The 26,403-nt window shown below is 41.8% G+C and overlaps 1 protein-coding gene across 3 annotated transcripts in view; it reads right to left on the bottom strand.

The window, feature by feature from the left end:
- The window catches only part of LOC146352520 (guanine nucleotide-binding protein subunit alpha-14-like), a 52,082-nt gene that overhangs the window by 15,935 nt on the left and 9,744 nt on the right, over positions 1-26,403 (bottom strand). For all 3 annotated transcript variants that reach the window (XM_084834266.1, XM_084834265.1, XM_084834267.1), the window contains one exon: positions 9,899-10,083. In XM_084834266.1, the coding sequence (XP_084690392.1) occupies positions 9,899-10,083 (185 nt within the window). The remainder of the gene's footprint in view (positions 1-9,898; positions 10,084-26,403) is intronic.

The raw sequence follows: 26,403 nt of genomic DNA, 5'->3' as shown, positions 1-26,403 counted from the left end.
TTTTTTGAAACTCCCTGGCTTTCTCCATTATCCAGCGGATATTGGCAATTTGGGCTCTAGTTCCTCTGCCTTTTCTAAACCCAGCTTGTACATCTGGCAATTCTCGTTCCATGAATTGCTGGAGTCTACCTTGCAAGATCTTGAGCATTACCTTACTGGCATGTGAAATAAGTGCCACTGTTCGATAGTTTGAACATTCTTTGGTGCTTCCCTTTTTTGGTATGGGGATATAGGTTGATCTTTTCCAATCTGTTGGCCATTCTTGTGTTTTCCAAATTTGCTGGCATATGGCATGCATCACCTTGACAGCATCATCTTGCAAGATTTTAAACAGTTCAGCTGGGGCACCGTCGACTCCTGATGCCTTGTTATTAGCAATGCTTCTTAAGGCCCATTCAACCTCACTGTTCAGGATGTCTGGCTCTAGCTCACTGACCACACCGTCAAACCTATCCCCGATATTATTATCCTTCCTATACAGATCTTCCGTATATTCTTGCCACCTTTTCTTGATCTCTTCTGCTTCTGTTAGGTCCTTGCCATCTTTGTTTTTGATCATACCCATTTTTGCCTGGAATTTACCTCCGATGTTTCTCATTTTCTGGAAGAGGTCTCTTGTCCTTCCTATTCTATTATCTTCTTCCGCTTCCGCGCATTGCTTGTTTAAAAATAATTCCTTATCTCTTCTGGCTAACCTCTGGAATTTTGCATTTAATTGGGCATATCTCCCCCTATCACTGTTGCCTTTTGCTTTCCTTCTTTCTTGGGCTGCTTCCAGTGTCTCAGCAGACAGCCATCTTGCCTTCTTGGTTTTCTTTTTCTTTGGGACGTTTTTTGTTGCTGCCTCCTGAACAATGTTGCGAACTTCTGTCCATAGTTCTTCCAGGACCCTATCTACTAAATCTAGTCCCTTAAATCTATTCTTCACCTCCACTGCATATTCATGAGGAATATTAGTGAGCTCATATCTAACTGATCTGTGGGTCTTCCCTATTCTCTTTAGTCTGATTCTAAACTGTGCAATAAGAAGTTCGTGATCTGACCTACAATCAGCTCCAGGTCTTGTTTTTACCGACTGCATAGGTGTCCGCCACCTTTGGCTACAGAGGATGTAGTAATCTGATTTCGGTGTCGACCGTCTGGTGAACTCCATGTATAAAGTCGTCTCTTAGGTTGTTGGAAGACAGTGTTTGTTATGCACAGTTGTCTTGGCAATATTCTATCAGCCTACGTCCTGCTTCATTTTGTTCTCCCAGACCATGCTTGCCTGTAATTCCAGGTGTCGTTTGACTAGCCACCTTAGCATTCCAGTCTCCTGTAATGAAAATAACATCTTTTTTTGGCGTACTATCCAGTAGGTGCTGCAGATCCTCATAGAACTGATCTACTTCTGCTTCTTCAGCATCTGTGGTTGGGGCGTATAATTGGATCACTGTGATGTTAAATGGCTTACCCTGAATTCGAATTGAGATCATTCTGTCATTTTTTGGATTGTATCCAAGCACTGCTTTAGCCACTTTATTATTAATTATGAAGGCTACTCCATTTCTTCTGTGGTCCTCTTGTCCACAGTAGTAGATCTGGTGGTCATTTGATGTGAAGTGGCCCATTCCAGTCCATTTCAGTTCACTGACACCCAAAATGTCTATATTTAATCTTGACATCTCCCCAGTAACCACATCCAATTTGCCCTGGCTCATAGATCTTACATTCCAGGTTCCTATGGTGTGTTGATCTTTAGAACACCGGATTCGTCGTTCACCACCAGCACCATCCTTTCGGCTTTGAGCTAGCTGCGTCATCACATCTGGGGCTAGTTGAACTTATCCTCTGTTCCTCCCCAGTAGCATTTTGACCATCTTCCGACCTGGGAGTCCCATCTTCCGATGGTATACCGACATATCTCTGGTTGTACTGATCCATTTGGTTTTCATGGCAAGAATACTGGGGTGGGTTGCCATTTCCTTCCCCAGGGATCGTATTTAGTCTGACCTCTCTGCCATGACCTTCCCGTCTTGGGTGTCCCTTCACGGTTTAGCTCATGATGTCATTGAGGTGCTCAAGCTCCAGCACCACGACAAGGTAACGATCTCCTTTCTGAACATAAAAACAGAAACAAGAACCTTGCTGGATCAGAACAAGGGTCCATGTAATACAGCATCCGGTTTTCAACAGTGATCGCCCTCATACTTCCAGAAAACTTACAGGCAAGATATGAAAACAGAAACCAGCACATCTTATGGCAGTGAATTCCTACACTGTGTGGTGTATTTTCTTGTGTCTGTCCAATTTCATGAGGGACCCTGTTATTATGGAGTTCTGGTATTATGAGGGGCAAAAAATATCCACACAGTGCATAATTTTAAAGATCCCTATTACAGAGTTCCCCAACCACTGAAAATAAAGCCAGTTTGACTGGCAAGTAAAGTCTTCACTAAATAGAAATTAGGTCTTAAGTCAGGCAAATGTACATGGGTATACGGCAGAGGTAAGTAACATGGTGCCCACTGGCATCAATGCACCCCCAGGCACCTTTCTTGGCACCTAAGGTACCCTACCCCTCCCACTTTAAAAAGAAAACACATTTTCATACTGGCAGCTGGGATTGCTGAGAAATAGGTTTAGCGTGCTGAAAACTGTGGGTTCAAATAAGTTATTTAGCATGTTAGAGCTCAGTCCCCACCTCTGCCTTGCACTCCGTCTTTTGGGCAGGTTACTTGTCCTTTGCCAGGCCTCCCATGGCAGCCATTTTGTGGTTGTGCCAAGGACAGTTTCTTAAATTCTCAAATGTGCCCACAGGCCCAGAAATGTATAAGGGGAAAGCACACACAGCCTTGATATCCATTACTAAAACCCTCAATCTTTCCCCACAAAGGATTATTTCAGCAAACCATGAGTTTACTGCAAGTTATACAGAGGAACACACACACCCTCTCCTGCACTGTGAAAGGCAATGCCCTATTTTTTTCATGCAATTCACTCTGAAATTCAATGCAACTAGGTTTAGGGCGCAATCCTATGCATGTTTAGACAGCAAAAAGTCCTACAACTCCCAGCATTCCCTTAGTAAAGTTTACCACTACCTGCAGTAACAGTAAGAATGTGACTCTAAAAAGAAATCTTATGGCTAACAGCACTTTAGAGGCAGTACAGACACAAAAACAATATTTTGAAAATACTCCCAGCTACATAAATACACTGCCACTACATTCAGTGAAATTACAGGCAGTGCTATAACTGTAGTTATGGGGGACTTCTGTCAGATGACATTCCAAAGACTGCAGCAGGGGCCATGAGCCCTTGTCCCCGAGCTCTTAGCATTATGCTTACTGGCTGCAGTAAATGCTTTGCACAAAACCACAACAAAACAACAGTGGATGGGACTTGGCATAAGGACAAACAGTTGTAGTGAAGCTCCTACATCTGCCTCTCTTGCCTCCAGAAAAATATGTCGGGATTCTCTGCTTAAGAGAATTATACAGGCTGCTGTTACCATAGCAACCAAGTGCTGCCATTTTGTCTGCATCTGTATTGCATGGAACATTTTGCCTGGTGATGCACAATAGCTGAGATACACCAGCACTGTTGTTTTGATGACAGCGGTTCCATTCCAGTTTTTTTAGCAAATGGCCAAGCAACCATAAAGAAGGCAGATGCAGTTATACAGACATGTAGACAGTGGAGGCTGGCGGCTTCAACTTTGGTGGGGCTATACATCTATTCTGGGTTTCAGTCAAAACCAGCCAGAACTCTAAAGGAGCTATCCAATGTGCTAACCTATTTTGGGGGTAGGTTTCAGCACCTTGGATAGCTCCTTCAGAGTTCTGGCTGGTTCTGACTTAAATCCGGAATGGATTTACAGCCCCACCGAAATTGGAGCCACCAGCCTCCCCTGTATATAGAAGTCTACACTCCTAAAGCATGGGTGGGGAACTGGTGATGCACAGCCTATGGGGCCTTTCTATCCATTCTCCCAGCCTCCTGCCTCCTCCTTGTGTGGTCCGTGGCAGCTTCCTTTGTGCTGTAGCAATTCGCACTGCCTGCCTTCCCTGCAGAGCTCTGCCCACCTCCTCCCATGCCCCTCTGCTCCTGTTTCTGCCAAGGTTCCTCTTGGTAGTGCTCAGATGTTGTTGCTATCCTTCCCTATGCCCATGCTGTGCTGCACTCGGCAGCACTCAGGCATTCCTAGCTTCCTCTCTCTTAACAGCTCTGTAAAAGCAATCTTCATCACACTGGCCTGCTTCTCTGTACAAAGGTTTTAAGCTTTCAGTGCACTTTGAGACCATGCAGAAATCTGTCCACAAGAAGAAAAGCAGAAGTGCTTAAAAGGAAGAGAGCCCTGGAAATCCAAACAAATGTGAACACGCTTTCACCTTTATTCTCCCTCCAGAAGAAAGACCATACAAAGTTATTGTCTTTTGTAAATGTTTAAGTCCCTGGGTAACCCAATCTTGCATTCCAACAAAGATCCTCTAGAACACTGGCCTAATTATTTAAAACGACTTGGCAGAACATCCTCCACTTAAAATTCTAGCTTCTCAAACAAAACATGCTTAAAAATGACACGCACCAAGTGTAGATTATTCAAACTCAGCCGTTATGGAAGTAGCCTTAGAAGTTTCTTTTTCCTCACTCAGTTGTTTAATTTGTGTTAAGATTGTATCAAGTGTGGGCTGGAAGAAGTCACTCTGTTTTGATTCCTTAGTTAAACAATTCCTTAGTCAAACACACGGATCCAAAGCATATCTCTAAATTCAGTTGGAACCAATGGGATATAGTTCTACATAAATGTGTTTAGAAGCAGTTTATGAAGGGTTTTTAAAGGATCTTTTAAAGCTTTGGGGTCTTTTATTCATGGACAAATTCACCCACCATATGAAGGTTGTTAGAGGCCATGCAAAACTTGAAACTTTTTATGCAATATGGTATCCATTTTTGTGGATCACAGAGTTGATCACAGAGAAAATCTAGCAGGTATGTTGATCACAGAGAAAATACCTGCTAGATTTTGCTGACCTACTAGGAGAAAATATTTATAGCTTGGAAGTTTTGTGATTCTATACTCAGTGGATTGTATCCAACCCTGACCGTCTGTTAGAAAAACAGAAACTGCTGGTAGAACCATTTCCCCCTCCTCTCTGCATCCCCCCCCCCCAAATCCATAGCTGATTTGGGAGCATCCAGGAGGTTGCAGAGGGGAAGAGAGCAAGGGAAATGTTGGATTTAAGTTAAGCTTCCTAACGAAATTGGTTGTGTTTTATTATTTTCCTTACATTTGTCAGACCATGTTTCACCCATGTTTACTGTACTAAAATGTTTAAATATAAAAATCAAGTTATGTTTACAAACATTGATTCAAAACCAGATTTTTATGCGTTTGCTGACACATGAACCTCACAATTTTTTTTTAAAACCCTCCAAAAGGGCTCCTTAAGCTGGGGCATCTTCAAGTTCATACAGATAATACTAAAGGTGCAATCAGCGCTGAGTGCACAATTCCTTACATCCTGGTCAGTTGGCAATTTACATTTACATGCCCACAACAATACTCAGGATGTATAAAACAGTCTATATCCAATCTGCATGTATTCAGTCTTAAGTCCATTTGTCCAATTTCTACATCACTTTGCAGTTTTCTTTAAATCACACAAAAATTTGCATACACTTTGGATGAAACTTTCCCTCATATACTCTGTTTTGTACACGACAGTTTAGCTGAGAACTGCATTGCAAAATTCAGGGAAGTGTGGAATTCAAAGGATAACTGTGTTCCAATCCACATTAGTCCAGAAAGTGTAAGTTAGATTGATTTACTTAAAAATGCAAACCAAACAAAATTATCCAACATTTGTAAATAACACACATTGTATTTATTAATTTATTAAATATAGTAAAATCTCTAAGCAGGTTACATACAACAATTAAAAATCACACATATAATACAATACTAAAATATTTTAACTTTCAACAAGTGTAAGATCAAGAGAAACAATAAAAGAAACAGTAAAATGGAGCAGCAGCATGATTATTATGACGCTTTCTAAGTGACACATTTATTGTGCACTCTTGATTCCTCACTCACAGTAGTTTGCAGGTGCTTTACACGATGTCATCCTCCAGGGCCTCTCCTTCCAGGGACTCTCCCAACCATTATAATGGGATTTTTTCTAATGAGGGAAGTCTGGTATTTTGTGAATGGTGGCACAAAACCCTGGTGTATTTGTGCAATTTTGCTATACCATAGCACCGCCTAGTGGTTATGTAATAGAACATATAGAAAGGCAGAGAAAGAAACCCTCCAGAAAAAAACACATGTAAAGCAGCCCATCTTAGTCCTACAAAGATTCCAGAAGCAGAAGACTTGGTAAAGTAGTGGGTTAAAAGCCTCATGTAGAAAGGCCCTATAAGCCAAGGAAAGCTTGTGTAAAAAAATACAGTTTTAGGAGGCATTCAAAATACACCCCATATTCTGCCCCCCGAACCAAACAGTGCCACTATTGAGAAAGCTCATTTTCAAGACATTACGTAGCAAAGTTCTGTTAGTTGTTGAACAGCCTCCCCTGAAGATCTTAGGGGTTGACTGGGTGTATAAAGGGAAAGGCAGTCAGCTAGGTATCCTAGTCCCAAGTTCTTTAGGGTGTTGTATGTCAACAACAAAACCTTGAACATGACTTGGTGGCTAATAAGCAGTCAGTGGAGTTCTTTTCACACAAGCATAGTCCGTAGGTAGCTGGGTGCCCCACTGAGCATCCCAGCTGCTGCATTCTGCACAAGCTGCAGGTCCCAAACAAGGTGCAAGGGCGGCCCCACATAGAGCACATTACAGTAATCCAGTTGTGAGGTTACCAGTGCATGAACCACAGTGGTTAGGCTATCCCTATCCAGGACTGGGCATGGTTGTCACACCAATCAAAGTTTGTAATGGGTGCTCCGAGCCACTGAGATCACCTTGGCTTCCAGTAACAAAGATGGATCAAGGAGCACCCCCCAGACTACATACCTTTCCCTTCAGAGGCAGCACAACTCCATCCAGATCAGGTGAACAACCTAACTCCCAGACCTGGGAACCACCTACCCATATGGTCTCGGTCTTATCAAGATTCAGTTTCAGTTTACTGGCCCTCATGCAGCCCATAACTGCATCCAGACACTTGATTCTGAATGCGCATGGCCAATCCTGACTCAGGTATTACAGAGAAACAGAACTGGGTGTCATCAGCATGCTGTGACACCTTGCCCTAAATCACCTAATGGCTGCTCCTAATGGCTTCATATCGATGTTAAACAACATTGGGGACAAAATAATGCCCTGTGGCACCCCACAGTTCAACAGCCAGGAGGCTGAGGCACAGTCCCCCAATGTTATTCTCTGGGCCCAACCCAGTAAGCAAGAGCCAAGCCACCATAAAAAGGTGCCCCCAAGTCACCAAGTTGGTCCAGAAGGATGCCCTGGTCAATGGTATCAAAAGCCACTGAGAGATTGAGAAGAAGCAGCATCTGTTGCACCTCAATTATCTTGAGTTCCCATCATAACTTTATTTTCCAGCCACAGCACTTTGGAAATGAACAACAAACACAGATGTGCATTTGCTGTTGCTTTGGGCACAAATGCTTGCTTTCAATACAAAAACGCAAAATTTGATATCATGGGGAAAGAAACACAATTATGCCATCAAATAAATAACTGGTGTCATTCCATTTGCAATTTGAGCCCACTTAAGTTAAATGTTTTTCTGGATGTTTTAAAAATTATTGTGAAATTATTCGTCATCCAAAAAGGGTTGTGGAATGTATCATACAGAGTACATTACTGCTATCATAGCAATTTTCATTCACTTTCTGTTTTCCTTCAGATATATCAACATTTTCCCTGTGCTTTGTATTATCAGACTGATTTTGATTTGTTCCTATGTTTCTGCTATTGAGATTTTTTCCCCCTTATTAGATTTTAGGCTGTAATCCTATTCTCACTTACCAAGGAATAAGTCCCATTGCACCCACTTACTCAGATTTATGTCTGTGTAAACATGTATAGAATTGTACTGCTAATCAGTTTCTGCTATAACTGCAAATAAAACATTTCCGTGGCACCTACTTAGGAGTTAATATATTGTGTAACAAAGCTGGTGCAGATGTTTTTAAATTGACTCCAGATGACAGGAAGGTGTCATATTTCAAGAGGATTAAGTTAGAAATTTGCTTAAGGTTCCCCCCCCCCCGCCACCCCAAGTATTGTACATGGACTAATCATATTGACCATAAAGCCCAAAACCTTTATAACAGCGGGTGTTAGTAAAAAGGTCTCCTTTCAACCACCATGGCACTGACTTCCTAGTGCAGAGACTGGCCCAGGACTATCCCAGAACTGACAGGCTTCAGTGAACAAATTCACCCAATATCTGTTGAAATGGGATACAGTCAAGATGAAACTCTGTGGTATCATTTAAGTGTCTGCAGCTCAGTTTTCATAGTTTCAAGGAAAGTCCTATCTTGGAAGCTGGACTACCAGAGACAGAAGAACCCAATGATATTCTGTCATGTAAAATGCAATTGGGTAGCTATGTATTTCACAATTTAACCCCCAAAAGGAAGGTTGCGATGGAATACTGGTTAAAAAAAAAATCAACACTGGGGGTTGTTGCTTGTATTTCCCCCTCCCCTTTTCTTTTTTAGAATGGGAACCAAGCAACTACCAATTTAATACCTCCAAGTATTCCTTCTGCCTGAAGATTAATATTAAAGCCCACGCTAACAACTGTCCTAGTTTCTCCTGACTAGCTTTCATGGCTGGAATAGCCATGGTGCACCTGTACTCCTCTTTGTGTCTAGCGCACTGTCAACATGCAATTAGAGTCGATCTATACACTAAACAGGGCTAGACTGAACCACCCTATGTCCACCATTTAGACATTGCATTCAAACTAGTGGTCCTCTAGCCATGCTGCATGCAAGCATCTTTGTCCACAAAATAGCTTGGAAATGTTTTGCAGCAGAAAGAAGAGCTTAATTTACCAGGCTACCCACCATCCAAAAGCATGTCAGCCAGCACTTTGCAGGCATTATGGTGACGGCAAAAAGAGTTTTGCTTTGCCACAGCTATAGCCTGGGCCTTTTGAAGGAGCCTCGTGTGGCGCAGAGTGGTAGGTGGCAGCATTGCAACCGAAACTCTCCCCACGACCTGAGTTCGATCCCAGCGGAAGCTGGGTCTCAGGTAGCCGGCTTGGGTTGACTCAGCCCTCCATCCTTCTGAGGTCGGTAAAATGAGTACCCAGCTTGCTGGGGGAAAGGGAGTCACGACTGGGGAAGGCAATGGCAAACCACCCCGCTATAGCCTGCCATGAAAACGCCACCGCAAGCAGCGTCCCTCTAGGAGTCAGCAATGACTCGGTACTTACACAGGAGGAACCTTTCCTTTCCTTTGAAGCAGATATATGCCATTGCATGCTCTGCACTCAAGTTATCCTTCCATTGCAACGATCTCATGGCAAGAGGCTCTACCACTAGGTTACTGCAACTATGGCAAATATACAATTGGTATTCCACATCTTAATCTTCATTTAACGGGGATTTCAAAGAGAGTAGTTTCTAAACTCCTCCAGATTTATTTTAATCAGAGTTAAGAACAGCGAGATGGATTAACCTGAGCAGAGAGGGACTTGGGTAATTTGAGAGAGAAAGTGGCGGAGTGAGCATATGATTCTACCTCCTGCTCCTGATGCCTTAACAAGGGGTAACAGCACATCCACAGTGGCACAGAGTCTTAAAAATGTTCAGGCTCCCCATAAGCTCCCTATATTTGAAGCTTCAATGCTATACACTTTGCCTTCCTATTTTTTTCTGACTTACAGAATAAACACCAATTAAGTGACACCACGGTATGATTTCTGGAGTTCCATACCTTGCTCCGCTCAGATGAGTACAGTATTTGTAAAGTATCCATGGCTCTGATCATAGATTGCATAGAAGAATATATGTTTTGATAAACCAATTTTGTGAAGGCTTTCCGATCTTCTTCTGAATAGCCTGATCCATGAATAATCCTCATCTGCTTAATAAATGTGCTCTTTCCACTTTCTCCTGTACCTGCAAGAAAGCACAGCAAGAAAGCAAAGTCAGCATTTCTAATTAACGACAAAGCAGCGCAGAGAGGACGTCAGCTCGACAGCAGTTCCAAGAGCAAAGGAGGGGGGCAAGACCAACAGATTATGGGGGTTGGACTTGATGGTCTTGTAGGCCCCTTCCAACCCTACTATTCTACTATTCTATGACTATTCTATGATCTCCAGTGTACCAAAATCAACTGATACACACATTGGTCTGTGCAAAAGCGTGGTAAGCACGTTATATGTAAGTAAGTAAGTAAATAAATAAATAAATATGAGAGGCCCCTAAAAAGAAGCTTGCACAAATCCAACACCCATATAAACAGTATCACATACATAGGTCATAGTTCTGTGGTAGAGCACATGCTTTGCATGCATAACAACGTAAGAAGAGCCATACTGGATCAGTCCAGGAGTCCACCTAGTCCAGCATTCTGGCCAACCAGCTGCCTGTGGGAAACCTGCAAGCAGGACATAGGTGCAAAAGCACCCTCCCATTCATGGTTCTTAGTTTAATTCCTGACATCTTCAGGTAGTGCTGGAAAAATCCTCTGCCCTAGACCCTGGAGAGGTACTGCTAGTCAGTGCAGAGCTAGAAGAACAGTAGTTAGACTTGGTATAAGGCAGCTTTCTATGTACATTAATGTAATGCACGGATTTTGTTGTGCACTCAGCCAACAAAGCTTCCCAAACTACTTTATTTCCCAGCATCAGCGTATATGTCATGTTTATATATTTTCTAAGGGCACAATTCTATGCATCTTTAGGCAGTAAAAAAGGAGCATGCTGGGAGTTGTAGGGCTTTTTTCTGTCTAAACATACATAGGATTGCACCCTAAATCAAATGTGTGTTTGTTTTTTATTGAAGACAGCCTAACATGGAACCATGAAAAAATCACATGCTACCACTAGAGGGCATAAAATACCTCAATGAAAGAATATTTGGCAGTAAAAGATTTAAACACTTGAATTACATCTTAAGATATATGCACCTCTGGTATATAGCTGCAAACTATTCAAGGGATTTTAAAAGAAAGTAATAAACTATAGTTTCATCTAGTAAACTGTTGCTGAACACACTGGGTATTTTCATTCACACATGCTTTAAAATATTCAATTATTCTTGGGTGCACTGTACAAACCCTTATTGAAAGAAGTTATTTGATTCTCTTCTATCTTACTCCTCCTTAAGCCTGTTTGACAATTCTTTCATCTGAGTTAATCCAAAAGCTACACCAATTGAGCAAGAATACAATTTCTGACTTTGGACTAACTGAGAAATATTTTTCATCCGTCAGTAGCGTTGAGTAGGCTGGTAGAGGAAACCCAAAGCTTCATTCTCACCAAGGGGGTTAAGCCTGTGTTTTGGCAGTAGCACTTACACTACACTGTGTGCAAAAGCATAATAGAAACCTCCTACATACAATAAATAAATGATCCCTGTACATAAAAACTGAAATGTCACGGTCAAGGCTAGGTGACAATCCTTCTGCTCAACATGTAGTTTGCATATGGATGCAATTTTGTGTGTGTGGAGAAGCATTCATTTATGTGAGCCTCCATCTGCAGTCTGAAACAGAACTTCCCCCAGCCACAACGTTGCAACATCAGTGAGAACAGACTCAAGTGAAGGCCTCTCACAATCTTCTGCTCACTTTGGCCCCTGAATCCAACAGAAGCAGTGCTTCCTGAAAATAACTGTAAAGAACATTTGGCCCTTCCCAGAATTCTCTCTGTGGGCTGGCCTCAAGGGAAGTCACATACAATAAATGCTTCCTACTGCAGTTCCTTTTAGGCAACTGTATATACTATCTCCCAATCATTCCGCTTTTCTGTTTTCTAATAAACACAAAAAGTTTATTACAAAGCCTGTGCTCCCCACATCACAATGACAGTAAGTGGAATGCATAATCTGCTGGTGCATCATAAACCGTAGTGGTGGCTCCATACCTACTTTGAAGGTCTGCCACTTTCTTCCAATGTCAAGAAGAGACTCATTGCTCAAGCAAAAATAAAGGCCCTTTGTTTCCCTATTCACTGGGGCTCACCAGCATGCAATGAAATAAGGCTTTCAGGGCACATCTTGATGCAGCATTGTTTTAATGCTTTTTAATGAGTGGCAGCACTTTCGGAAGAAGCCTCACGGCACCCACGTACATACTTACGGGAAAACTAACCCTTACTGAGATAATGAGCTTTGCAAGTGAACTTATCACAAGACAGATTTGATTTGTTATGGAAGACGAATATCTGGAAGATAACCAAATACATACAAGTTATGAACAGAACGCCACTTAATGAATTAGGGTCTCAGTTCTACATATAGTCACTTCATATCCATTTGTGAACCCTCTTTAGCAAGCAGATAGCCTGGAGATTATCTCAGGGGTTTGCAACGGGAAAAGATCATAAATCCTCCTGTGGGCCTGGGAAAAAAAATGTGCCCGGGGGCCTGAAAAGGTTGCCTACCCCTGCTCTAGCTCAACAAAAAACAGTGGGAGCCTTTTGGCCAAAATGTGGAGTAAAATGCTTTAGAATAAAATGCTGTATACTATTACCCTACGCTGAAAAAAACATTCCTGTAGAAATTTCATTCCTGCATAAATCTGCTTTAAAAGATCAGGAAGACAGGTGTGTGTGTGTGTGTGTGTGTGTGTGTGGCGGGGGACTTCAAGAGTTTGAAGAAAAAAGCTGAACGGTAATTAGAATGAGAGCTAAAGAAATTGTGCAAGAAAGGCCAAAATACCACCCAAAGATAAGAGGAGCAATATCAAAGGATTTAGCCACAGCTGAAGAGACATCAATAATACTAACACAGCATATATGAAGAGTGACTAAACTGCTTAGAGAGCAACATCACATCTTTGCAGAAGTAAAACACCAAAAGGTCTTGTGGCACCTTAAAGACTAACGAATATTATTCTAGCATAAACCTAAAGCCCACTTCAAAAAGGGCATGGAGTATTAGAGCATTTCAGATTTATATGCAGTATATATGCAGGGAATGGGGGTGGGGAACAATAGTAAACCGTGAGTTCAGAAGGAAATTAAATGCAGAAAGTACTGAAGGTGACAATCACATAACAGTGGTCATTCACAGTACAGCTGCTGCTGCTAACACCAACATACTGGCACTCTAAGTCACTTAACACATGTAGCGTGATAAAAATGCTTTATCCCAATTCAAGCCTTGGGCAATATAACTGAACCTGTTGATGAATTCTAACTCAGCTGTCTCTCCCTCTAATCTCGCTTTGAAAAATTTTTTGCTCTATGATGTCCACTTTCACGTCAGTGACAGAATGTCCTGAGAGGCTGAAGTGTTTTTGAATATTGCCATTTCTGATGTCAGATTTGTGTCCATTTATTCTTTTCCATAGAGACTGGTGAGAGGGAAATGTCATTATCCAGGATAGGCTGTAGACCATTAGTGTTTGAGTGGTTTTAATTGGGAACTATAGGTGACCACAAGGAGTGTTCTGTTGTTTTCTCTTCTGGGTCTGTCCTGGAGTAGATTGTCTTTAAGATGCCACAAGACTCTTTGTTGTTTTTTCTGCAACAGACTAACCTGGCTACCCTCTGGAAATTGCAGAACTAAAACTCCACTTTGTGTTAACAGAAGAAGGAAAGCTACTAAAATGTTAAACTAGTAGTAGGGATAACTGTTTGTCATATACAGTAGAAGTTAAATTATGTGGCATAGTATTTAAGGGCTGGATCCGTAGGGACATGAGAATGTGAGAATTAGCCTCTGGCATCCCTCCCACTCCTGCAGAAAAAGCAGGTTTAGGAGGGGGCTATCTGAAGTAAAGAAATGTTGCTAGTGCTTAACTCTGCCTTCCATTTTCTCTTTCAAAACATACCCAAGCTGCTCCTCCCTAATCCCTTGGCATTACAAATACACCTGCAAAAGAAAACTTCATAGGAGGAAAAATGGCATAGAGGGACAATTTGGACTGAGGGAGAGGAAGGCAGGAAAAGTGTTATGCATCCTTTTTCCCCACTCGGTCCTACTGCTGTTTCACATCCCCCTCTCCTGAAGCTGCTTTTTCTGTGTGAAAAAAGAGGGGGGCATTATGGGTTCTTTATGCACATTTGCCCTACATTAAGTCCAGTAGCATGTTGTTACATTTCCTTTATTCAGAAATAACTTCACACTGCATTGAAGTGTTGGAGCTTGTGCATTCTAGTTGCAATTTTGAGCATTTCAATTCATTTTTAAAAATTAGAGGGTGTGAAGAAATGTCATGTATATAACAGCTTCTGTTCTGTAAATACTGTGTGTGGCCTCTGAGAGGCTATAATGTATCTGTATAGGTTGTTGCTCTGTCAAAGTAGTAGCTACATGGTCATATTCTGAAGGGGGACAGAGAGACTATCACTATGAATATTTATAGATGGGGCCCGGATCAAGTAAATTCAATTCTGATTGGCTGGGGATTCTAGCTAGGCATAAAAGAGCAGTTGGGAAATGGCAGTTGACAGTTAGGGATTGAGGTACTCTGTTGGTAGTCAGAGAGGGAGAACGTCTGCTGGTTGGTGTGTGGTATTATAGATGGGCTAGGAGAAAGCAGAGGAGAAAGTGATTAGATCACTGCCTTCTTGTGGCGAAGGGGCTTGCGTAACTCAGTGAAGCCATAAGCTATGCCATGCAGGGCCACCCAAGACGGACAGGTCATGGCGGAGAGTTCTGACAAAATGTGGTCCACTGGAGAAGGAAATGGCAACCCACTCCAGTATTCCTGCCAAGAAAACCCCATGGAACGTATCACAAGGCTAAAAGAGATGACTCCGGAAGATGAGCCCCTCAGGTCGGAAGGTGTCCAATATACTACTGGGGAAGAGCAGAAGGAATTTCCAAGTAGCGCCAGAAAGATTGAAGCGGCTGGGCCAAAGCTGAAAGGACACTCAGCTGTGGATGTGTCTGGTGGTGAAAAAGAAAATCTGATGCTGTAAAGAACAATATTGTTTAGGAACCTGGAATGTAAGATCAATGAATCAAGGTAAGCTGGAGGTGGTCAAACATGAGATGGCAAGATTGAACATCGACATCTTGGGAATCAACGAACTAAAATGGACAAGCATGGGTGAATTTAATTCAGGTGACCATTATATCTACTACTGTGGGCAAGAATCCCTTAGAAGAAATGGAGTAGCACTCATAGTCAACAAAAGGGTGGGAAAAGCAGTCCTGGGGGACAATCTCAAAAACGATAGAATGATCTCAGTATGAATCCAAGGCAAACCATTCAACATCACAGTAATTCAAGTCTATGCCCCAACCACTGAGGCCGAAGAAGCTGAGGTTGATCGGTTCTATGAAGACCTACAACACCTTCTAGAACTAACACCAAAAAAAGATGTCCTCTTCATCATAGGGGATTGGAATGCTAAAGTAGGAAGTCAAGAAATCACCGGGATAACAGGCAAGCATGGCCTTGGTGTACAAAATGAAGCAGGATAAAGGCTAATAGAGTTTTGCCAAGAGAACACGTTGATCATAGCAAACACTCTTTTCCAACAGCACAAGAGGCGACTCTACACATGGACATCACCAGATGGTCAATATAGAAATCAGATTGATTATGTCCTTTGCAGCCAAAGATGGAGAAGCTCTATACAGTCAGTCAGAACAAGACCTGGAGCTGACTGTGGCTCAGATCATGAGCTGCTGCTTGCAAAATTTCGGCTTAAATTGAAGAACGTCGGGAAAACCACTAAACCATTCAGGTATGACCTAAATCATATCCCTTATGAATATACAGTGGAGGTGAGGAATAGATTTAAGGGATTAGACCTGATAGACAGAGTGCCTGAGGAACTATGGACGGAGGTGCATAACATTGTTCAGAAGGCAGCAACTCAATCCATCCCAAAGAAAAAGAAATGCAAGAAAGCAAAGTGGCTGTCTGATGAGGCTTTACAAGTAGCTGATGAAAGAAGGGAAGCAAAAAGCAAGGGAGAAAGGGGAAAATATATCCAACTGAATGCAGAGTTCCAGAGAGTAGCAAGGAGAGACAAGAAGACCTTCTTAAATGAACAATGCAAAGAAATCGAGGAAAACAACAGAATGGGAAAGACTAGAGATCTTTTCAAGAAAATTGGAGATCTCAAGGGAACGTTTTGTGCAAAGACGGGCATGATCAAGGACAAAGAAGGCAGGGACCTAACAGAAGCAGATGAGATTAAGAAGAGGTGGCAAGAATACACAGAAGAACTATACAGGAAAGATCTGAATGTCCCTGATAGCCATGATAGTGCACTCACTGAACTTGAGCCGGACATCCTAGAGAGTGAAGTCAAGTGGGCCTTAGGAAGCATTACTAACAACAAAGCTGGCAGAGATGACAGTATTCCAGCTGAGCTATTTAAAATCCTAAAAGATAATGCTGTTAAAGTGCTGCACTCAATATGCCAACAAATTTGGAACACTCAACAGTGGCCACAAGACTGGAAAAGGTCAGTTTACATTCCAATTCCAAAGAAGGGCAATGCCAAAGAGTATTCAAACTACTATACAATTGCGCTCATTTCACATGCCAGCAAGGTTATGCTCAAAATCCTACAAGCTAGGCTTCAGCAGTATGTGAACCGAGAACTACCGGAAGTACAAGCGGGGTTTTGAAGAAGCAGAGGAACTAGAGATCAAATCGCCAACATTCGCTGGGTCATGGAGAAAGCAAGAGAATTCCATAAAATTGTCTATTTCTGCTTCATTGACTACACTAAAGTCTTTGATTGTATGGATCACAACAAACTGTGGCAAATTCTGAAAGAGATGGGAGTATCAGACCATCTTCCCTGTCTCCTGAGAAACCTGTACAAGGGTCAAGAAGCAACAGTAAGAACCAGACATGGAACAACTGATTGGTTCAAAATTGGGAAAGAAGTACGACAGGGCTGCATATTGTTGCCCTGCTTATTTAACTTATATGCAGAGTACATCATGAGAAATGCCGGGTTGGATGAATCACAGGTCAGAATTAAGATTGCTGGGGGAATGATCAACAACCTCAGATATGCAGACGATACCACCCTAATGGCAGAAAGTGAAGAGGATCTAAAGAGCCTCTTGTTGAGGGTGAAAGAGGAGAGTGCAAAAGCTGGTTTGAAACTCAACATTAAAAAAACGAAGATCATGGCATCTGGCCCCATCACTTCCTGGCATATAGAAGGGGAAGAAATGGAAACAGTGACAGATTTTATTTTCTGGGGCTCCAAGATCACTGCAGATGGTGACTGTAGCCATGAAATTAAAAGATGCTTGCTCCTTGGGAGGAAAGCTATGGCAAACCTAGACAGCATAGGTTGTCTAGCAGAGACATCACCTTGCCGACAAAGGTCCGTCTAATCAAAGCTATGGTTTCCCCAGTAGTAATGTATGGCTGTGAGAGCTCAGCTATAAGGAAGGCTGAGTGCCCAAGAATTTATGCTTTCGAACTGTGGTGCTGGAGAAGACTCTTACAAGTCCCCTGGACTGAAAAGAGGTCAAATCAGTCAATCCTAAAGGAAATCAACCCTGACTGCTCATTGGAAGGACAGATATTGAAACTGAAGCTCAAATATTTTGGCCACCTGATGCGAAAAGTCACTGGAAAAGACCCTGATGTTGGGAAACATTGAAGGCAAAAGGAGAAGGGAACGGCAGAGGATGAGATGGCTAGATAGCATCACCGATGCAATGAATATTAGCTTGAGCATGCTTCAGGAGAGAGCGGAGGACAGGAAGACCTGGCGTGCTATGGTCCATGGGGTCACGAAGAGTCGGACACGACTTAACGACTGAACAACAACAACAAAGCCTGAATATTAAGCTGTTCCTTCTCTGTAGGATAACCACATGGGCTGGTGAAGATCAGGTTTAGGAAGCAAGTGGCTGTATTATGCCAGGAGGCTGCCCTAAGATCTTGCCAGAAGAAGGTCAAACAAGCAGGCAGTAAAAATGCAGATGAACTGTCTAAGCAGCCAGAAATACAACAGGAGAAGCTTTAGTGTCAGAGGAAGTCTATACCCAGAAGCTAGACCTGGTTGTAAGTGTATTTGGCTGGGGTGGAGTTTTAGGAAATCTGGCCTGAGGGAAAAGAAGTCAAGAGGCTTGTATTATCAGCAGCGTCTCTTGAGTCCTTAAGACGTGTCAGCAAGCATTCTTGAGAAATCCCCAAAGTAAATATTAGTAATCTCTTCTGTACAAAATATCCATTTAATAAACCAACTTGTGTAATAGTTCATCTTGTCTCTAGTGTTGGCGCCCATCTCATGCCTAAGCCTCTTATACCAGCTACTAGGAGGTTTTATAGTATTCTAAGAGAATTGGTGGCATCAGAAAAGAGTCATCTTGTGGAACTCTAGAGTTACAGTGGCAGGGATTTCCTTAGGCCCTTAAAAATAACAATTTCCTAGAAATACAAAACCCTATAGATGGGATTGCCCAGTGAAGGGGTAGCTCCCCCATATGGAGAGAAATCATCCCCATTGGTGGTTTTCCTGTGTGAGTTCAGAAATAGATCTGCAAATAGGACAGCAACATATACATATAATCCCAACAATAAGACATCATTTAAAAAGAATTCTGCACTCATTGTTTACACTCCTGGCTGTCAATGGGTGGTGATCAGAAGAGGTCATTCATATATGACTGAGTGTCAAACTTGATGTAATGTGGCAACTCTGTGATCATGGATCTCTCGTGTTTTGTTTTACCAAGTAGCAACCCCACATGGCTGCTTTGAGGATTGAGGAAGTGATGGCAGGGAAGGGAGTATTTTCTCCAGCACTGCTTTTAGCTCTATGGAAAGTGGGGGAATAAACGTACCTGTATATTTTCCCCCATGGAGCTAAGAGTAGCTTTGATATTAGCTAAAATAATTTTTACGGCCTATTAGAGGGTAAAAAGAAAATGTTCATGTAGAAAATTGTTAAAACCCCAAGAATTAAAAGCCTGTTAACAAGATAAAATAACTGATATTCTTTTCTTCTCACAAGTAATTCTCTTTTTTTTCCTGCATCCCTTTTTCTTCATCTTTAATCACTATTAATTTCAATGTGGACCCAATAAGCTGGTGGGTTCCTCAATGGACAACCTATGTGAAGAAACTGAAAACATTATTCTGTGACAACCCCTGTCAGGGAGCCAATTAGTTACAAGGAAACAGGGCTCTACAACTTGCCAGCGTTCACATCCTCAGGAAGCACGGGGCCTTGCTATTATATGAGGTTTGTACAGATAGATTTTTTCCCCCTTGTCAAAGTAAGTGAATTTTACATTTTAATTTAATAAAAAAAAAGTGAATTTTAATAGAATTTAAAGGGGCTAGTAATGACTGGAACTACATTCTGCCTGCAAAATGTCTGCAGGAATGCAGAAGTGAACTAGGCTAAAACATGGAGCTGTTGTACCATTATCCCACAGTTGCTGGAATATCACAGCACCATCAAGGCATCCAACCATTCTGTTGTGTGCTGTAGCATTAACTTGATGCTTAGCCTATAGAGACTAGCTAATATATGTGGGCACCTCTTCCCCAGCAAGACAGCAGTTGTGCTATCCAAAGAGCCTGAAAGAAATGAATGCTGAAGTGGCAACCCTTGTCTGGAACATGTATGACTTAAAAAGGAAAGAAAAATAAACTATTTATTATTTCTCTACCACACTTACTACTGTTAAAGCCCCTGAGGCAGCTCACAAATGCACCTACAAACAATACACACCAAATGATACATAAGGTCTGAACAGAGCTTTCATCAGTTCCTTCCCATCCCCCTGGGCCAAAAAAAGTTTAAAAATATATGTTCTGCCTTTCTCTCCCATGTTATGTCTAAAAATATTAGTGTCAGTCAAAAATTGACAAATACTTTAAAGTGAAAAATTGGATAATTTAACAAAAACATACCTAGAGATTGTACCAAGTGTTACATTCATAGGTAGTGGAACAGAAAAACCAGCTGCTTTTCTTGTTACCAAGGGAACATACAATAGACCCTCTTCATTCCTGAATGTATTATATATATATATATATATATATATATATATATATATAAAAAGCATTGGTTACATTTATTTTTCTGCCAAGAAGAAAACAACTAGGATGGGAAAAGTTGATGCAGTAATAATGTCCTATTGCAATAAGCAAGATCTAGAAGAAAATATATCAGATCACCTTTGTGACCTAAAACTATTATGTGAGGGTACCGAAGTATTCCTCATTGCAAAGAGTCTGTGAGTTTATATAGTCCCTTATTGGAAGACAATATACCACCAGAAAATTCTGCAGGAAAAACACTGAAGTGCTTGGTCACAGAGCTTTTTAAATTTATTTTAATTATCACTCTGTGAATGAATATGGCTCACATAAAAACCAAAATCACAAGCACATAAAACACAAAATCACGACTGCATTTTTAATCAATTTAATGATCACTCAGGAATCTTCTCTGGCTTCAGGTATTACCACTATTCACAGTGACAGCTTTTTCTGCTTTCAATGTTAAAACATCCTCTCTTGCTAATGCAGGAGAAAACGTGCCCTCACTTGCCTACTCAACAGTCTAGGCCATAATGTCCTGTGAATAGACTTGCATGCAAACCCTAATGCCATAGTTAGTGACAGTATGTAACACCCTCTCTTTCTGCATTATCTGCCCATCTGCTCCATCATTCCATTCTCCCTTTCATCTCCCACAAGATCAGGGATGAATCTTGTCAATTTCACCAGTCCTCCTTCCCTCAATGACTTACATATGCACATACATTTTTAGAGTGAAATTGACAAGATTTACCTCCAACTGTCAGTTTCACTGGAAATGCGGGGGGGGGGGGGAGTGAAGGCCATGCAGCAGATGCACAAAGTTATAGAAAAAGAGGAATTGTGTAAAGAAGCTGCACCGTGCCTTTAAGAATGAGTGAACAGAGAGTCACTTCTGTACAAGGAAGACAGATTTAAAATGTGCAAATCACTATTTTAAAACGTGTACAAATGAATGGGAGGAAAACCTGGGTGAAGATTTTAAAAGATACTTCAGATATCTGGTCACATATGACCACGCCCCAATGCAGGAAAATTGAGATTCAAATGTAAATCCATCTTCCTGCAATCATAGAGAAAGGTTTAGCATAGCCCTCTCCTTGATGAGCTAGATTACTAAACACAGGAAGCTTTTTACACGGAGGACCATTAAAAATGCAATGTTTTTCCCACTTGCAATCTGGTACAGTTCAGAAATCTACCACCGCATTCTGCATAGATAGGGTTTGATGAAAACACTTGTGGTTCAGTACATTCTAATCTCCATGCCACTTTCCAGAGCCAGACTGTGTTTTCGATGAATAAAACTTCCATCCTAATCTTACTCGAGCGAGGATAACACCAGCTGTTGAAGGGGAGCATCACTTTTGGTGCAATGTAGATCCAACCAAGCAACAAGAATGATGGAAGGTAGTACGTACTGCATGAAGATAATAATTTGAGGTAGGTTGGAAATACCTGAAGAGCAGAAGGGAGAAACACACAACTCATGGTAGGGAAGATGCTGACACAGACTCTGTAATCTGGTTCCATATACTTTGGACAGGCCTTGCTATTTTGACACTAGAATGTACACTATTACTTCTTTGAAAACTATTTTTCATACTATTTACATACAGGTAAGACTATACTATTTTATTTATCCCCTGTATTGACTGAGCAGAGGTAGATGTACAGAATTTACATATGCATCATGCTCATCCAATACTACTCATTTGCATAAGGAGAAATTAGGTATAGTTAGTGTGGTGAACTTAGTTTTGAAACATCCCCTTTATAAACCACTCAAGTTCAGCCAGTGTGAATAATCAAATAAGAAAAACAACAAAATCAACATGGAGGCAGGCAGATTTAGGCAGCCATCCAGTCTGAGCCTTTTCCAAGTTTCTCTAAATATTAACAACATGTTTATTGCTTAGACATATGTGGAGAGAGAGAGATACACAAGCAAAAACTCGCAACAGCATTGCAGTCATGCTTACTGGATAACTAGGTGGTGTCTATCTCAAGGAGTTGTCATGCTAAGAAATTCACAATGGGTTTATGGCAAATCTCTTGAATTCATGGACTTCAGCTTCTTTGTGGCACACAAGCCATATATCACAGCCTCCTAGATGGTCTTGGCCCCAGTCCAGATACATTGATGCTCAGGAACACATGAGCTACCTGAGAGAGTGGTGGCAGTTTTATTGCAATGCAGATGATAATGCACTTCCCTTCTACACCACATAGTGGGCTGGTTCGCACAATCAAAACAAGCCATGTTGGCTTGTTGTGAGCCGGGGCACATGCCAGCCGCGATTTGCATAATCACTGCCCAGCTGCGGCTTGCTGTGTCATCCAAACCCATGAGCTGTGGTAGGGTTATTTGAGGGTTGTTAGCCCTCCAACAAGCCATGCTGCCTAGGTTCAGACGACATAAGCTGCAGCTGGGCAATGATTATGTAAATCGCACCCAGCACATACACGCACAACCAAGATCACAACATACCATGGTGTCTTGTTTTGATCATGCAACCTTGGTCAGTGAACACAAACAGCATCAGAGACTTCATGTTTTGGTGCACAACATTTGCATTCCAGTCTGCATCTATGGTTCCCAATCCAGAAAGGGAATCTACTTATAAAGGCTTCATTCATTCATGCTGGATCGAAAAGCTTGTTTTTACAGCCCATGAAGAGAAAAGCCTGTACATAATGACATTCTTCTCGAAGCTGATATTAACAATATATTCCCCAATTCTTATTTTTAATAACTTGAAGATGAACCAAAGGAAGAAAAGCAAAACCAAAAGGAAAATATGGAAGTGCATTAATTTTTCAGTGAAATAATACAAAACAAAAAGGCCACCTCAACAACTATTGCTAAGACTGAGGACTTCGGGGACTGAAACTGCCTTAATCGCCCTGAGGCAAATGGTAAGAAACAAAATCATCTGTGGTCCTGCATTAAAATGACTAACACTCCTTTATGTTTTCTGTGTATAGTTTCTTAAGGGCGCAATCCTATGGCCGCTAGTCACTGGCTAGACGGCCATAGGATAGGTCCGTTCCCTGAGAACCAACCTCCACTCGCTCCTGTACTGCCTCACTGGCAGCACGGATTGGCCCCATGCTCTGTGCTTGTAAGAGCAGCATGGAGCAGTGAAAACGGGGTGTTCCTGGGGGTGGGATGGGGCATTCCTGGGGGCAGGGCGGGCAGAAGTACCTTTCCAATGCTTCCTATGCGTTGTCTGGCATCCGCGTCCCCTGCTCCAGCTTCCCACGGCTAATTTCCCTAGCCGCAAGTGCAGGGTGGCTGAAGCACAGAGGGGAAGATCCCCTCTGCGCTGCTCCTGACCTGCATTGGATAGGCGGTCGCCTCCGAGTTCAGAGGTGGCCACCTATCCCAATAGGATTGCACCCTAAAAGTTATATATTGGCATTCAACAGGAGCACCCAAAATTACATTTTGCATTCTTCAGCTGGCCCACCAGCTAAAGTTGTTTAATGAATTGAAGTGCTCAGAACTGTCATTTTTCATTTTGGCTGCATTTGCACAGAACTTTAAGACAGAATTGGTGGTGTATCCTGGATTAACAAGGATGAGGTATGTACCGATACGCACAGCCTATTCACTCCTTCTACTAGCGCAAGCAGGTAAACAAACCAGAAATGTTTGCTCTGCATGTCATCTGAACTTGGAATCATGGTTCGTTGGTCCCAAACAAGCCAGCATTTGTAAGCCAACAAGAAACCATGGGTTGTTTCTAGTTTGCAATCCTGGCTTGTTTGGAAGCAACAAGCCAGAATTCCTGGTTTGGATGTCAGACGAAGCAAACCATTTCTGATTTGTTTACACACTCATGCTAGTGGGAGGCACAAAGCAGGAGAGAACAAGCTGCATGCAACAGCAGATAAGCCAGGATTCACCAGCAATCCTGGTTCAGCATTCTGTGTTAATGCAGCCATTCTCTCAATGTCTTAAATTTGCTAAGGACTGACAATTTGTCTTCTAAATAACATTGATGCAGAACAAGAGAGCTAACAGGATGACCTGTTTTGTTTATGGAAATTACATTCTTTCCCTCTGTCACCAAGGGCAAGAATGTAATAGCTAGAGATTTGAAAGACAAAGTTCTATCATCACTGATCAAGGAATGGATAATATTTAGCAAGGACTTCCTAGGTCTCTATTGGCAATCAACAGTTTCCCAAAACAGGATATAATAACAGAACTTTAGTTTACTTAATTAAATGACTACAACTAGAGAGTTTACAACCTTCTTACAAAGGCTTTCATGTTCTATGTCTAATTCCTATGGAAATCAAGGAAAAACAGATCATTTGAGTATTAGATAATACAGAACAATATGTTGTCAATCTAAATAAATCATTTCCCCCTTTACAGGCATGAGGAAGGTGCTCTCAACCACAAATCACACCATACGACAATGAAGTAGAATACAATGAAGTAGCATAGTCATGACAGTCACACACTGAAAACTTTCTAAATGCATTTATGTGATTCCTGACACATCCCTATCTCCCCCCAGCCCCTAAAACACACACACACACACACACACATATATATATATATATATATATATATATAGGTTTCCAAGAGAACCGCCTTTTAACTTTCTTATTTCTTTGCTCTCATGCTGTACAAGGCCTGAACAAGGACTGGGTTCAATGAAGAAAAGAAGATGAGCCAGAATAAAGGCTAAATCACTGCACTCCAACTCCATTTCACAAAAGCTCTCTTACAAGGAAAGGGCCAAGTTAAACACGGGCACATGTTCTCTTAATATGAAAACTAGACTTGTCTAAAAATTCATCAGATCAGGCTGCTAGAGCATCTTTTAGCCTTGAATTTATCAGTTAAGAGTATTACTGTATAATGAGAAAAGACAGTTAATATTTCAACAGAATACATTCTAGTTAATGCAGTCTTTTCAGGCCAGTATCCAACTGGACACTAGCGCTAACCTAAATTATGTTGCGTTAATGTAAGGGATCTCTAGCACAATATCAGTAACATTAGCTGGTGCGAAAGGTTTTCCAGGTGCACTAGTCTTACTGCAAATACAGGCAAAAGGAAAGTGCCAATGAATGGTGGAACTTATGAGAACGGCAGCATGCCAGTTATACAGACCCTTTGTTTGAAAATGTAACCGCCAGTAAAAAGTGCAGCATTATTAATTATGATGATGATATCTCATGAAGCTCCAAATATGCTGTGTCAAAAGGTACTGAGCTCACACCTTTATGATGATCACATTACAATATTACTAGTTAGGATTTGTATAGTGGTTCACGTGGATTAGCTTGGGGAAATCCTTCCAACTACCCTGTAGGGTAGTTGAGTATTATTACCCCTCCCTCACTCCGTGCTTCCCTTATGTCAACAGGTGGTTGTGCTTTTGCTTTAGTATGTCCTACACAGGGTGGCAGGGAGGCAGGGAGAGAAGAGTTCAGTCCCTCCAACTTGTTTGGGCTTTCCTTTTGACCTTAAAAAAAATGAGTCTGAAGTGCTTAGTTCCCTCTCCCCTCCCTTCCCACCTTTGCCACTGTGTTAACAGTTTCATATGATTATTATATTGTAGAAATGAGATGACCAACTTTTTTTTTTAAATTGTGCATTATGCTGGCCCCACAGTTATGGAACTTGCTTGTGGTTGAGATTTTCTTGGCCCCTTCAATTCAAACCTTTAAGAGTGCCTTAGGGCACAATCCTATGCATGTTTAGGCAGAAGAAGTCCTTTAACTCCCAGTGTTTTCAGCCAGCCATGCTGTGAGTTGTAAGACATTTTTCTGTCTAAGCACGCATAGAACTGTATCCTTAATTTATATTTTTTACTGCTGCCTTTAAGAGAATTGATAGCAGGCTGTGTGATCCAAAGCAGTTTTTCCTCATACATCTATTAGCTGTATCTAGGGATGTCAGAGAATTCCACCATAGATCTCGGTGAGGCCGAATGCCAGTGCATTCAGCCCCCCGAATTCCGTGGCGGAACAAAGCCCCCTGCCCCCCCCACGAAAGACGCACGAAACGGAGCACTCACCTGCTTCCGTTCGCACTGCTTTGCAAATGGCGACCGCATCTGCAAATGGCGGCCGCATCTGCAGCTGCCATTTGCTTCTTCATTATTACCATGATAGGCTATGTAAATACTTACGTAGCCTATCACGGCTAATGCAGGGACGCCATTTGCATCCCTGCGGAGGCCGTGATAGGCTACGTAAATATTTACATAGCCTATCACGGCAAAATACAGGGATGCAAATGGCGGTGG

The sequence above is a fragment of the Heloderma suspectum genome, chromosome 2, assembly GCF_057233095.1.
Source record: "Heloderma suspectum isolate Gila_16-S chromosome 2, 16-S_ref, whole genome shotgun sequence".
In the NCBI taxonomy this organism is placed as follows: domain Eukaryota; kingdom Metazoa; phylum Chordata; class Lepidosauria; order Squamata; family Helodermatidae; genus Heloderma; species Heloderma suspectum.
Note: the sequence above shows the minus strand (reverse complement) of the source record. Positions and strands in the feature narration are given on the sequence as shown.